The 14297-nt window shown below is 37.0% G+C and overlaps 3 protein-coding genes across 4 annotated transcripts in view; 2 read left to right on the top strand and 1 right to left on the bottom strand.

The window, feature by feature from the left end:
* The window catches only part of LOC120427714 (mucin-19-like), a 48207-nt gene extending 42233 nt beyond the window's left edge, over positions 1-5974 (top strand). Inside the window, exon 6 of the mRNA XM_039592613.2 lies at positions 3272-5974. Coding sequence (XP_039448547.1) covers positions 3272-4821 — 1550 coding nt within the window. The 3' untranslated portion in view covers positions 4822-5974. The remainder of the gene's footprint in view (positions 1-3271) is intronic.
* A 740-nt stretch (positions 5975-6714) lies between these two features.
* On the top strand, positions 6715-10384 carry LOC120427718 (uncharacterized). 2 transcript variants are annotated; one of them, XM_052706767.1, is made up of 4 exons: positions 6749-7064; positions 7324-7902; positions 9774-9906; positions 10114-10384. In XM_052706767.1, exons 2-4 carry the CDS (start codon positions 7389-7391, stop codon positions 10355-10357), a joined length of 891 nt encoding a protein of 296 aa, XP_052562727.1. In that variant the 5' UTR covers positions 6749-7064; positions 7324-7388; the 3' UTR covers positions 10358-10384. The 2 variants fall into 2 exon arrangements, with proteins under 2 accessions (XP_039448555.1, XP_052562727.1); XM_039592621.2 differs by lacking the exon at positions 9774-9906 and having other exon boundaries at positions 6715-7902.
* LOC120427720 (peroxynitrite isomerase THAP4-like) lies at positions 10376-11102 on the bottom strand. The gene is made up of 2 exons (XM_039592624.2): positions 10944-11102; positions 10376-10886 (listed from the first exon to the last, which is right to left on the bottom strand). The coding sequence occupies exon 2, from the start codon at positions 10874-10876 to the stop codon at positions 10391-10393; it is 486 nt and encodes a 161-aa protein (XP_039448558.1). The 5' UTR covers positions 10877-10886; positions 10944-11102; the 3' UTR covers positions 10376-10390.
* Positions 11103-14297: the final 3195 nt, after the last annotated feature.

Genomic DNA, 14297 nt, shown 5'->3' with positions numbered 1-14297 from the left:
TGAGCTTCAGCACCTCCAAGCAAGACAATTCCACGGACATTTGGTAGTATGCTTCCGTTAATTTAATACAAAAGTTCATAAATACACTTTTTTAACTAAAATCCATTTCCGAACTTGACAGATTGCTCAAACAGTCTTATCTATTTCCTAACAACCATTTTACCATAAACTAAATTTCGAATCTGAATGAGAATGACCAAGTGTTTTACGAATACTTATAATCGAATAAGAAACGATCAGTATTTGTATGAAATTCATAGTACAAATAAGAGACAAATTATATTAAAATTGCGTTTAGAGGTGCATCGTTACTGATATAGGTAGGTACAACTAAATATAGAAGCACTACATTTATCACGCACTATTTATTGCTTATCAATCATTTGCACAAAGCACATCATTATTATTTAACGCACACTCATAGGAATATTGCTATACTTTGATCGACTCGTGAAATTGACGAAAAAAATGTAAATACAAATAAACAAAGTTTGACGAGTACAATTTTCACAAAATCAATTAAAAGAGTCACCAATTTTGTAAAAATACACAAGTAACACAAAATATAACAAAAAAAAACTACAACTATCAAACAATTCAACAGACGAATTTTCATATTATTTGTAAATACTGATTCTAGCAATAAGCATTACTAACACAAAGTGAAAACGGAGACAAATGAAAAACGTGACAAAACACGATTCATACTAACAATTTACTCAGCATTATATCGGAAATATACTAATTGATATCATGTGTTAACCATTATATATGTGTTGTTTTATTTTATCCTTTATTTGTTTGTCCTAACGCTTTCGGTTTTGCACATAAATGTGTTTGAGTTTGCTAATCATTTAATCACTTGTGTTTTATCGCTTTTGTTTGTTGCTTGTCCTTTGCGCTTTATGTTTTCTTTTGTGTGAGTAATGCCGATTATGAACTATATTTTTTGTTAGAGTCATTCCATCTCAATCGTACTCAGAAAAGCACCACCCCAAAGTTTGATCTTTTTCGTGAACATTTTGAAAAACCTCTTATTTTAAACAGCATTACCGACAACTGGAGCAAACTGGGACTACAGTATAAATAGGATATAAATAATAGGACAGTACGTTTTAGAGCAGTTATAAGCTTTAAATTTGGACATAGATGTACACATCTATGAATCTGAATCAGGTTAAGGGGTTACATACATGTAGAAAATCACAAAATTTCATATTACTGAAAATTTATTGAATCCACTAAAATGATGATTTTCAATCACTCCTGAAACTTTCATGAAGATATTACATGATTAAACTGAGTTAGAGACGATTTTCAGCTCAACATTTTGCCGTGCGCAAGGCGGACTGTCAAACTTTCTGAGCGTTTTTCTCGAAACACCGAGTTGATTTACGGGTGCCACGATATCTCGAGATGGGATGAATCAAATTGGCTGAAAATCGGGGTGAAGACTTTCAAGAATTATCCCGTGTGCATGACGAAGCCCGATTTTGAAATTTTGCTTTTTAAAAAAATACAAAAATCAGAAACTGACGATTTTTTATATATTGAAAACACAAAAATATTTTTATCTTTTTTTTTAAATATGTTTTTTTGAAAATCGGCCTTCGTCATGCACACAAGACCGGTTTAAAGAGTCTTCACCAAAATTTTGAGCCGATTTGGTCAAAGCAGGGTTGAGATATCGTGGCACCCGTTTTTTGAAACTGCTAACTTCAAATAGCTATATCTCGGCAATGATACAACCAAATGTCTTCAAAATTGTTTTGATAACAGATGAAAATGTATATTTTAATTCCCTGAAAACCGATTTTAAATAAAGTTAAGTTTGTGCTCACACCAGCCTCTGACTTTTCTATCGATTTACATGTATGTAACCCCTTAAGCCGAAACCATTCAAAAATATCAAAATGTTTGGCTGTTTTGTTTAAACAGCTGTCCCAATTCGCCCCATGCGTCCCGGTTCACCCCAGATGACGGTATCTCGACAAACACAAATCGTAGAAGGATCAGGACTCAATTGACCTTATGATTAAATTTCACATTAAGCTCAAATTTTAATTAAAGATTAGAACTGATCACGACATTGTGTTTCTCAGAAAATGTAATATCTGTGTCCAAATTGAACCGGATTTTCCTTTTAGTTTATGAGATTTTGAATTTTCAAATTAGGGATTTAATTACTACTTTAAACATATCCCAGTGAGCTCGCGTGTTGGTTCGTTGCAGAAATTAGTCAGGAATCTTCTACGATTGATTGAGATGTCACAGTTTTAAAAGGAAGCTTTTCACAATTTCGTGAGAAAGGCAAAACTTTAGGGTAGTGCCAAACAGGAGACCACCAAATTTAATTAGATAAAGTTGATTTCATTTACTGATACGTTGGGTACCGTAATCTGGGGTGAATCGGGACTACAGTCTGAATAGGGACAGCAGTTTTTAGAGTACTTAAAGCTTTTAAATTTGAAAATGGATGTACACATTTTGTTGGCCTGAGTATGTTCTAACCGAAACCATCATGAAAAATCAAAATATTGTGCTCCAACATGGTTAAAACTGCTGTCCCAATTCGCCCCATGTGTCCCGATTGACCCCAGTTTACGGTACGAGCCATGAATCATTCATATTTTTTTATGAAAATGACTGTTGACAAAGTATTGAAAAAAAAACGTAAAACATTGGTTTTGAATATCATCATATCAATCGCACAAACGTGTAACTCCCGCACAATTTTCGTTTTTTATTTGTTCTTGAGTTTCAATTTAATTTTTAAAATATTTTTTCGATTATTTCATTAGATTCATTATAAATTATTGTTTAACTGCATTTATTGCAATTGCATTTGAATCGAAAATATTGCTATTATAAAAAAAAAACTTTCTTGGCATAGGCTTATGTTGTGTTAATTATGATTTATTTGTTAATTACTACGGAAATTGTATTAAAGATGGGTAAGTATTCGGTTTTTGCAGGTGCTTATATTTGTTAATACAGTCATTTTTTCTCAACAAGAGGTAAGTACAGTAGCATTTATAAAGCACTCATTATGAAGACGCACAGTGTGATGTAGGATATGGCATGTACTTTGAGTGCAACATGATTTAATTTATTTTTGCAAAACTTTTCAATAAACTTGTATTATTAACACAAATTTACATACAACTGCGTCATACAAGCGCTGCAGTCGTTTTTTCACAGTCAATCAAGTTTCTTGAGTTGCAGCCAGCATAACTTTTGAACCAAACCATTTCTCGTTCTTTTTTGGCAGATTATCAACATTCGTCCCTTGAAGATTACGTTCAACCGTACGCTTACACTCTTCCTCGGCGCCCTTTGATGCCACAACAGCCAATGGAGCGGCCAACAGACCCAAATGCTCATCACATGGCTAGACCAAACTTTGGCTACGGAATCCCGGTCGGCAGTGCTACTGCTGCAAATCCGTTCCAGAGAGGAAACGACATGTACTGGACGCTCCAAACACGGCGCAGGCCAACTCCTATGAATACATTTGCGGCTGCTTCTCGTGACGATTCAAAGCTACTGCAACCGGCACTTGCACGACCCATCGAAGAATTATATTCGACGCCAAACAAGATAAAATCAAACGAGCTGAAAACTACACCAACTGGATTTGCTGCATATTTCTCTCCGATTGCCAAAAATAATGCTGGGCCAGCTTTAGGTGATGATGCCGACAGCAGCCTGAAGATCTCTCCAATTGATCCTCGAAACTCGGTTCCTTTCAAAACATCAACTCCCTCCAAGCCTAACGAGACTTTAATGTCGCCATCCAGAGCCTCACTTTCGGAAGAGTTGCGAAACAAATTACGACTCCAGCACGGAGGCATTAGATCTCACGGAAATTCTCCGGTCAGCTCTGGCAGATCAACGCCAAAGAACGTGCTTGAAGCCCAGCCCCCGCGTGGTCGCCACAGTTGGGCTTCCAACAGCACCGATATTGGAAAAACCTGTTCGGACCGTTTGGGGACGCCAAAGACGAGTCTTATGGATTTCAAGAAGCTACTGCTAGCCCACGGTTCCAAATCAAACATATCTCAAACAGGGAAATTATCTGCCGTTGAGTTGCTGAAGAAATCGAAGGAAGGTTCTGCTGCTGCAATCGCAAAACCTGTGATACCAACTTCAAAACCTTCAGCCAATAGCAGCTTGAACATTTTGGACCTGTCCGGATCTCCAAAGACCTTCGCAACTCGGCGGATGATTCGCCAGGGAAACTTTGGCAATAGTTCTCCATCGAAAATTGGAAACAGTTCCAAATCCAGGGGCGTTTGGCGGTACAACAACATGCGGAGTGAGGTGATGTCCACCGCGATTCCGGAAGTGCACAGCGAAGAAGATAATTCTAGTCCAAGCAACTCCACTTCGGTCAGTCGCTCCCAATCTCAGAGCCGAAACACAACTCCATTGGCTAGTACGAACGACGTAAGCTCGCCTAATAAAGGCGCAGAGAGACATTCCTTAGAGCAGAAGATGTCCAACATTCGGGATAACATTTTTCTGCAAGAGGATGAAAACAACTTCATGAAGTGCGAGGTAGCGACTCTGACGCAGAAACTAGCCTCACCGGCAACAACTCGGGCTCAGCTGCAAGCCCAAAGGGCCCAATTTCTCAGCAATAACAATCACATAAAATCCGCAACATTCAAAGATGGCCACTACATGGGACTGAGTAGCTTCGCCACAACCCCACCGAAGATGAACGAGGTCAATTACAACAACGAGGCAGGATCGAACGAAGATCAGCAACGACACTCACCGAAACCGGCGGCTCCGTCGCTGGAGACTGCTCTTTAAATTTCTTTGCTTGAACAACTGATCAAACCTAAATGCCAAAAGAGAAATACACGCAGGATCAATTATGAAGACCAACGGACTATTGGAATATATCAAAAGCAAAACTATATATTATTATGGATATGATTTCAGAGCTGCAAAATATGTTATCATTCAGCAATGAAACTTAGGCCGATACCAACAAATCTAATCTAGATAACGATTTCCTTCCAAATGAAAAGATGGTTTCTATAATATTTCATTTGTAAAGCTTTTCTTTGGTGATTATTGCCATGCCAAAAAAAATACTTAGCTCTGCTTCATATCAGTCGGAAACTCATTTTCACAAATCATGAATTTAGAAGATTTCAATTGTTGCAATCAATAAAAAAATCTTCATTTGCTTAATCGAATCAATTGTTTCGGCATGTTGACCCCAGTTTTTTTTTTAGGTTTTCATTTTCTGTGCTAATCAAATCATGGAGTCATGAAATCATCATTTTAGTCATAATGCCTTGTATTGGTTCTTGTTGATTAATATATATGCATATTTATAACATTTATTTATTTATTATTTCATAAAACACACATTGCTCCGGTGACGAGCGTGACATCGAACACTGAGAGGTGACATTCTACAAATAAATAAGTTTTATAATTTTTATCAACACTACTTGCCTTGAACATTACAACATCTGAACAAAAGGATGAACACCTTAACCATAAAAAAAAACAGTTGCAGCTATTTCAAATTATTTATTACATATTCAAGACAAAATCTTTAATATAATATATTTATAAAGCTATAACGTATTGTATTCAACAGATCAGACACATAATATATAAAATGATAATTTAATTTATAATAAAAATAAAATGTTACAAGCAACAGAAAATCCAGTTGAAAGAGGCAATACTTCATCACACATACACAAACGCGTAAGTTATTTCTATGATTAATGCAGCAGCTTTGAAGAATCAGCTCTCCAGAATGGTTGCAAATTTCGTCCAACTAGAGTAGAAATAATAACTTGATTTTCTTCATTTCAATGTTTTGTTTTGGTGCAAATTTTTTTCACCTTGACTGTTTTAGCTACATTTCCGATCATTTTACACATAATTTATTTCTGTGTATGTAATAGACAATTAAATAAACGATTTGTTACGTATGAAACACTTGAAGACATCAACTAGATCCGAAATTCCTTTATTTATGAATGTTTGAGTAATCTTTGAAACAAAATCATTTATTATTCTTATATTGGTTTGGTAAGTATTCATCACACATGAAAGACAGCAGATTCCATTAGCATGGCAAGACCCATGTTTAATCTGCCTTTAAGGTGACTCAGTTGCGCTGGTTAATTTGAAACCCAAAATGCGTCAGTTTGGACAAAAAAAACTAGCTGGGTTTTTTTCATTTATTTATTACAATTTAAAGCTATGCACATCTGCACTTTACAAAAAAACGATGACAAAACATGTTTTATGAATTTGAAAATGATGATAGCGACCTCATTTGAAAGAAAATCTTTTATTAGATAAAATAAGGAATCAAAAATAGTTTTAGCGAGTGACTTTTGTCGCTGTAGTTAAAAATTGGCATATGTCTTTAAAAACGTGTTGATCAAAATTGGTGAGCTAATAACCTGTCGATTTAAGTTATTTTTGTCCTTTCGATATATTCTGATCTATTCTGATCTAGTTGATATCCTTACACACATTGATCAAAATAGATATTTCGTTTTTAGTGTATATTTCATTTGAAATTTTAAAATATTTGTTTGAGCATGGTATTATTTTTTAATTCTGATTCATTCGTTAATCTTGAAAATGTTACACTTTGTCAACTAATCCTTTTCTGACGATCTTTATTCATCTGTACCATAGCGAAACGATCACCGCCGTACAGTGTAACGAATGAAAGAAAATAATGAGATGTGTCTAAAACTAGAGTTATTTCATGTCGATCCGCGATTCAAAACCACTTGTGCACACAATTGTCACGTCTTGGTGGGGAAAAAGAGAGGAAAATAAAAAGATATTCCTCCGATGTGTACCCAAGAAGTAACGCAAAGAAAAGCAAATAAAAATATTTCCATTTAGTTCAATTGTACTGGTAGCACGATATTAGAATAATGAGCAACATTAGTTTGCTTCTGTTCTCTCACATTTATCCACGCATGTTTTGTCACACGTTCGTTTCCGTCCCTTTTTTTGCTCTCCGTGGTTAAAGGTGGCAGGATTTCTGGGTGGCTTTTCAGGTGACCACGTGTTTTCTTTCTAGATCATTGCCCGCCATTCATCATCATCACCTTCCTCATCTTCTGTTTTCACGTTGTGTGTTGAATTATTACGACTTACAACTGGAGCCTGCTGTGGGTGGCTCAGCGTTATCCAGAGTAAAGTAGATTTGAGACCACTTGGCGACGACCTGTCGACTGTTATTTTCATTCTTAATCACACATTGCGACGGAACAGACTTCCCTCACTTTCTAAACAACCTTTTATAACCCTCTGAAGTATAAATTCCCGATAAATAGTTATTGTTTATCGAAACGCCGAGTGTTTTCGTTGGGTGGCGAGCGATGAACATAGCCGACATAATTCCAATCGATCTGAGTAACGATCGCGACTACCCAACAACTTCATCCAACAATTCATCGTTAGACGTCGAGGTGGACAGTAGCAACGAGCGCCATCTACCAGCAGGGATGAGCTATGACAAAAGTGAGCCACGTGTATTACGATCGTCGTCCATCAGCCAATCACTGTACGTGCAAACGCCACACGAAAGTATCCTGAATTTTCCTCCGCCGACTGCATCACCGCCGGAAAATCTCCTGGAAGTTGAACCCTCCGGAAGTGGAAAGAGTTACTCGGTTCTTACGATCAATTACGCTAGATCTCAGGATCCGGGATGCTGTAGAACTAGTGAACCTATTGGATACGAAAGTAGTGGTGATTTCAGTTCTAAATCGTATGAGTGTCTCCAGCCAGCCAGTTACGATCCTGTGGGGAACGGTGCTCAACGAAAAGTGACCACACTCAGTCCGTACGATACCAGTTTGTGGAAGAAACGTGCGCTTGAAATTGAAAAAGGTAATTGAATAGAAAAAGTGAGATATGCAGGATGATAGAAATCAGATAATTTAATGACAATTAAACTTAAATTAGATTCAATTGATTTCATTATTTCTTTAAAAATTGTCCATAAATAAGTGATTTTTAATTCACAGGTATCTTATAATCTGCCTTTTCTGAAATAAATTGGTTTGAAAAAATGCACAGAACATATTAAAAAGAGCGTAAATTTTATGTTCATAAAACTTTGATTGTGTTTTATCTTGCTTTTTTATTGTCAAATTTGTCGTAAGACAACGAATATTCCGGATTTTTCTTGAAAAACCTTGGTCCTGAAGCTTTAGTTTGATTTTACCTTTAAACGAACAATACATGCACTAGGAATATTTTGCTGTTTGTTTTAATTTTAATGAAAAAAATCAAAAAATGCACGATCCTTTTTTTTCGATTGATCAACGTGTTCTCGCGAACCGAGCGTTGAAGAACACCTCAAAATTATATTTTCATAACAAATTAGTACAAAACATTCTTACAAATCAAAAATAAGCTTTACCCGTTACGTATGTAATGAATTTAGTCTATTGCCTTGATGGAGATTTTCAAACATTGAATACGGTTGTTAATTTCACCATATAAATCATTTTCATTGCTAAGGCCATTGCAAATCTTTTTCAAAGATTATTTCACAACTACTCCCCCAAAATGGCCCAAAATCCCAGTTAAATTCATATTGTTTCAAGAAATCCTGATTTTGTTATTCAAGTTTACGAATGGCATCGGTCATAACAAGTCATGAATTTGTATTCATGGATTCTGGAAAATTCAAGCTTAAAATTTATAATTTAACGGTACACATCAACCATCGCTTTTGCACCCAGATTTCTGTTACAGACATTTTAGTACCTTCAAAAATACGGGAACTATCGATATGATTTTTTATTCATCCCCTAAATTACAGTCTTCAAAGTTATTTACAATAAAGTTTGACCATTTTGACAATCAGATTCTTTCAGGATTGGGTCCGTAAGTTTGACAAATTTGGAATAAGAAGACAACAACTTCTTCGGTTGCTGTGCACCCTTAAAAGTTACTGTAAATCGGGGTAACCTTAATAAGTTGAATATTGTGTTGCAGAATTAAAGATACGAATTACATATAAACGGAATGATATGGAATTGTTCTGTGCTTGTTTAAAAAACCTCAGGAAGTAGTTTTCATTAATTTTCAAATGTTTTAATAGTTAGTTGACTATAATCATGCAAACATTGATGAATAAGATTATTTCAATACTATCAAAGTGTCATGATTTTTTCAACGGACCTGTCGGCCTTGTCTAAATATTTTTGAAAAATTCAATGTGTTGGTCGGTGTTATAACATTTTCATTCATATGCTGTAAAAATATAAATCCAGAACACTTTATTTGTTTTGGTGGTGTGTATGTGTATTTTGATGAAAAAAATATTTTTCTGATTGCTTGGCATTTTTTTTTAAACTATTCATTAACTTAACCTCAAATTAATATAATTTTCTTAAAAGGTCATAATCTTAGATAAATAAACATTTAATTGTATATTTTTCAAATGAAGTATTTTAAAAGTAACCTCACTAAAAATCAATTTGATGTAATCAGTTTAATTTGTACACTTTAGATTGATATTTGTAAGAAACGTACCTAGTGGCTATCAAAACCAAACCGAATTAAAAAAAAAACTCTCATCTAAACCGTTTTATAAAACACAATTGAATTTGGAAAAGCGTACATGGACTTGAGTAGGTAATTCCCGTACATGTTTTTGAAATATAATTCTTGAGACACGTTATACCGGTTGAATAAAATTTAAAAAAATAATTGAATTCCATGAAATTCTCTATTTATTTACTTATTAGATTACAAGAAAACTGCATGCGATCGTGAGCGTACTCGAATGAGGGACATGAATAAAGCATTCGACCAACTTCGCTCTAAGCTGCCACATACGAAGCCTTCTGGGAAAAAATATTCTAAAATTGAATGCCTACGGTAAATACCCATCCTTAGAACACCATGTAACAGATTACTATCCTCAGATGAAAAGAATAATTTAAGATAAGTTGTATTCACAACTATCATCTTTAATTTCTCTATGCATTTGTGGAGTTTATCTATGACTGAGAAATAAAAAATAAAAAATTACAAATTTAAATTCGTTTTTCTTAGTATGAATGTAAATTTCGTTTTATTTTTCAGACTTGCTATCCAATACATTCGTCACCTACAACGAGAACTACAGTATCCTACTACACCCTCACCAAAGGCACCAGAATATTATTATGAAACGCCTTCATACAACCCACCACCATCTGGATCTGCTGCTTATAGCATGGATTCCAACAATAACAATTCCATCCACAACATTCCAGGATCTCAACACAATTCGCAATGGTTCATCTCAAGCAATGCTGACGGATACAGCTATTACTATTTGCCGTAAAATGGAAATGTTTTGAACTGTACCAAATATATTTTATTCTGTTTTCTTATAAACCGCAACAAGATGATTTGTAAAGGCAGTGTTGCTCGTTTCCATGTCCGTCCGAATCTCCAGAGTTCCGTCTGCGTTTAGTTTGTACACTTTTTTGATGCATTTCACCGAAGGATCTTTCGCAAACGACATGCGATTGATGGACTTAGATTCCAGCTCTAGGCCATCGGCAGTGGCGATTCCTTCCTCGAGAACGGCAAGTCCAAAGTTGTGTGAAACCATAAACGCTAGCTGATTCGAGCCTGGTTTGATGCGTAGAAATCCGCTCTCCAAATGCATCGGAGCACCGGTGACGGAGTGTCTCGACCGAGCCTCATAGTTAAGAATTGGTTGACCGACAGACTCGAATTTTAGCACTTCATTGTAGGTAAAATCTTTGATTGTAGGAAAGTGCCCTTTTGCACTGATCGATTCCCAGCTGCCAATAAGCCACTGAATCGGCTTAAGTGCATCGTGAATTTTAGCCATGACTGAAAGACTAAGATTTAGGCTTAGTTTTAGTAATAATTAAAAGTATTTTGTGATTATTTTATACTTAGATCCTGCGGGCCGGCGAATGGACGTGCACCAAAATAATTTTCGATTATAAATCAAAAAGCTAAGATAATGTCAAAAAATATTCAATAAATTTGTACTGGACACCAGAAAAGTCTGTTCATCTCAACCTAATTTAGACTGGTTCAACAAAAAAAAAAAACATTTTTTTTTCACTGAACGCGTTTTTCTTGTTTGTAATATTTCATGGATATGCGTGATAGGGTGATAACATGTATTTCTATCGGTTACTTAACAGAACCTAAAAGCGTTTCATCACAGATTTTAGCATTTTTTTTAAATTAATTATGTTTACATCTCAATCCCTTTGTTCGACGATTTCCGAGTACGTAGTGTCGTACTTTTGAGAGCTGTCAATCGTTCCGAATAGTGAATTCGGATTCGCTCATTCGAAGGCAGTTCCATTTCTAGAGTATTTTTTGAATAGGTCCTATTTTTTTATTCTAAACTTATTTTTATTAGGTCCTCTTAGGTGCTAAGACCAGGTTAGGACCGAGGATCGATCAATAGCTCCACCGTCTCGGGTGCCACTGCTTCCTGCGGGTCGAGGGCGATCCTTCGATTTTCCGTCCGGAACTGCGCCCGGCAGCGGAGGGAACTCCGCCGGCGTGAACGCCGGAACTGCTGGATTCTGCTTCTCCGCCTTCCTTGCCGGCGGTTTTGGTTTCGACGCCTGCTGTCGCCGCTGGATGAAATCCGAACGCTTGGGGCAACTGCGGTCCGTAGCTTCGTGGGCTCCAGAGCAGTTGGCACACCGCTTTGGATGGGCTTCCTGGACTTCGCGCTCGTCCGTCTTGTGGGGACCCCCACAGTTGTTGCACCGCCCCTTGAGGTGACAGTTCCTGGTTCCATGACCCAGCTGCAAGCAGTTCCAATCAAGTGGGCCCGCGCGGTCTCAAAACGTTCCTCGGAGGAACACAGCAATTTAATTCCAAACGGAGTAAGCTTGTAACTTGACTTGGTTGTGCACGGCGACATTACACTCCTCAGCTTATATTCTTTACCACCAGAGGTGGTGGTTTCTTGGCCACTGGAACCACTGGTACCGTTGGGACGTCTCCTTTCCCGGCTTGTTTACCATTGTTGTTGTTGTTCTTCACCAGCGGGCTGAACTTGTTGTTGTTGAGAAGATGCTCCTCTTGGCCATTTCCGACAACGACTCCGTCGCTGGTCTTCTTCCGCTTCCGCGTTCCGTTTACGGAACGAAACTCGTCCCCATCGGAGGACTCTTCCACCTCCATCTGAAAGCACTTTGCCGCGCAACGAAAACCAAAACACGACTTCTTCTAGCTGAGGAACGAGACTCTGAATCCTCTGAATAGGTCCTATAAACATATGAAACACAATAGCTTATAGGACCTTTTTAAAAAACTATAGATTTGAACTACTCCATGTTGCACTTTTAACATCTCGATAGCACGACCATTTAAAACATCAATCTTCAAAAAAAAAAATATTTTGCAGACACCCTGCTTCATATTTCTTGCATTCAGTTTCAAATATACCCCTCGTTAGACGATTTTTTTGAATTCACCACAGTAGCCAGAGATGCCAAATTTTTAAACATAAATTTGTTTACAGATATTTTACCATTAATGCTGGTAGTTGCAGATTATTTTATGGAAATCATGCCAAATTCGGAGCCAAAGATGTTGGGACATCTATAGTTTTTTTTGAAAAGGTATAAGCTATTATGATTCTTATGTTTATAGGACCTTTATAAAAAAGAACTCGAGAACTTTTTATAACAGAAAAAACCTTCCTTACTTTTTCAAAGGTCCTGTGTACATAGGAAACATATGGCGCATTGTTTGTTTTGGAAAGGTAATCTAGATTTATGGTTTTGCCTTCCTCACCTCAATGAGGAAAGGCAAAATCACTCAAAAAATGAACTTCTTAATTCGACCTCGTAGACCCACCTTCACTTCACAAATCGACTCAGAATCAAAGCAAATGTCTGTATGTGTGGTGGGATGTTGATATCAAAAAATTGCGCTGGATTATCTCGGCACTGGCTCAACCGAATTTGTCTGTTATGGTCTCATTAGATCCGGCTTGAGGTGCCATAAGTTGATATTTAAAATCATAAAGTTTAGTTAAGTTCTTCAAAAGTTATGCTAAAAAATGAACTGAGCGAGTTGTGGCGCTATAACCACGGCAAATAGTGTCCAGGGCATTCGTGGAAATACAATGTCCCATCCCAGGGGGTCCCGGAGTACCAAACCTTCTTAGCATGGTGCTCCCAACGAATACAACCAAAAATCTCGGAGCGTATGGTGGTGTGTCCCCACGCTTCTTCCTTCCCTGTCGATTCAAAATTGTGTTGTTGTTCGAACACTCTGTGCTCAAACTCAACCCAATTACGAGTCATCTCTGCGATACGGCTTTACGCAGTAGGCCTGGCCGCTTTAACGCTTGTGATGTTTCAATGCATTCTAATGCAATGGCGCACTACAAATGTTAATAAATGACAAGAAGAGTGCTAGGCGTCATCTAACCTAAGGCACTCTCCAGGATCCCTTCGAAAGATTGGCTGCGCTAGGGTCTGATTAGATTAGATTAGATTAGATTAGATCAAAAGTTATGCTAAAAAATGAAGGCCAGATCTAAGATATTTTGATGAACACGTTAACCGAATATATCATGCGACTTGTCATTGTATAGGTTATCAAAATACCTTCCCATACATACCATACATCCCAAGTTATAAGCACTTATGCGTTATTTGTGAACTTTTTGGAGACCGGATCTCAAAAAAAAAAAAAAAACGATGTCCGGATCTATCATGCGACCTATCTTTGGATAAGTAATCAAAAGTCCTTTCCAAAAGATTCAAGATCTGACAATCCTATTATAAGTTTAAAGCGCATAAGTGCCCTGAATTATGAAGATCTGACTACCGAATCTGATGGTATGAATAATGAGTCAAATTGATAGAGCTCTGAAATATCCGCCCTTTTGTGTCTATTTTGGATAGCATTAACCTCTAATTGTGAGGAAGGCACCAACCACCTAAAGGTGGCTTAAGTAACGTTTTTAACCATATAAGGCATTATTTTAAATGTTTAATTTCAAAACTTTAAAAATAAGCGCATAATAAGCGCGGGATCTTTTGCATATTTGTCAAGGCTGGTTGTGGTTGTGACCACAGAGCAAAATATAATCATTTTACTTAAAAATTTCTGAACTTTTCTGTCGGTGGCGCCGGTTCAGCTTTATCACATTCTCGTTCCCTCCATGCAACAAAACGACACCTCCTGCCCTATAATATCGACCATAAGCCGGAACCAACACTTACTGCCCTTCCGACGGGAGAGATCGTGGCCTGCTGGAG

Source organism: Culex pipiens, chromosome 1 (assembly GCF_016801865.2).
Source record: "Culex pipiens pallens isolate TS chromosome 1, TS_CPP_V2, whole genome shotgun sequence".
NCBI classification, from domain to species: Eukaryota; Metazoa; Arthropoda; class Insecta; order Diptera; family Culicidae; genus Culex; species Culex pipiens.
Note: the sequence above shows the minus strand (reverse complement) of the source record. Positions and strands in the feature narration are given on the sequence as shown.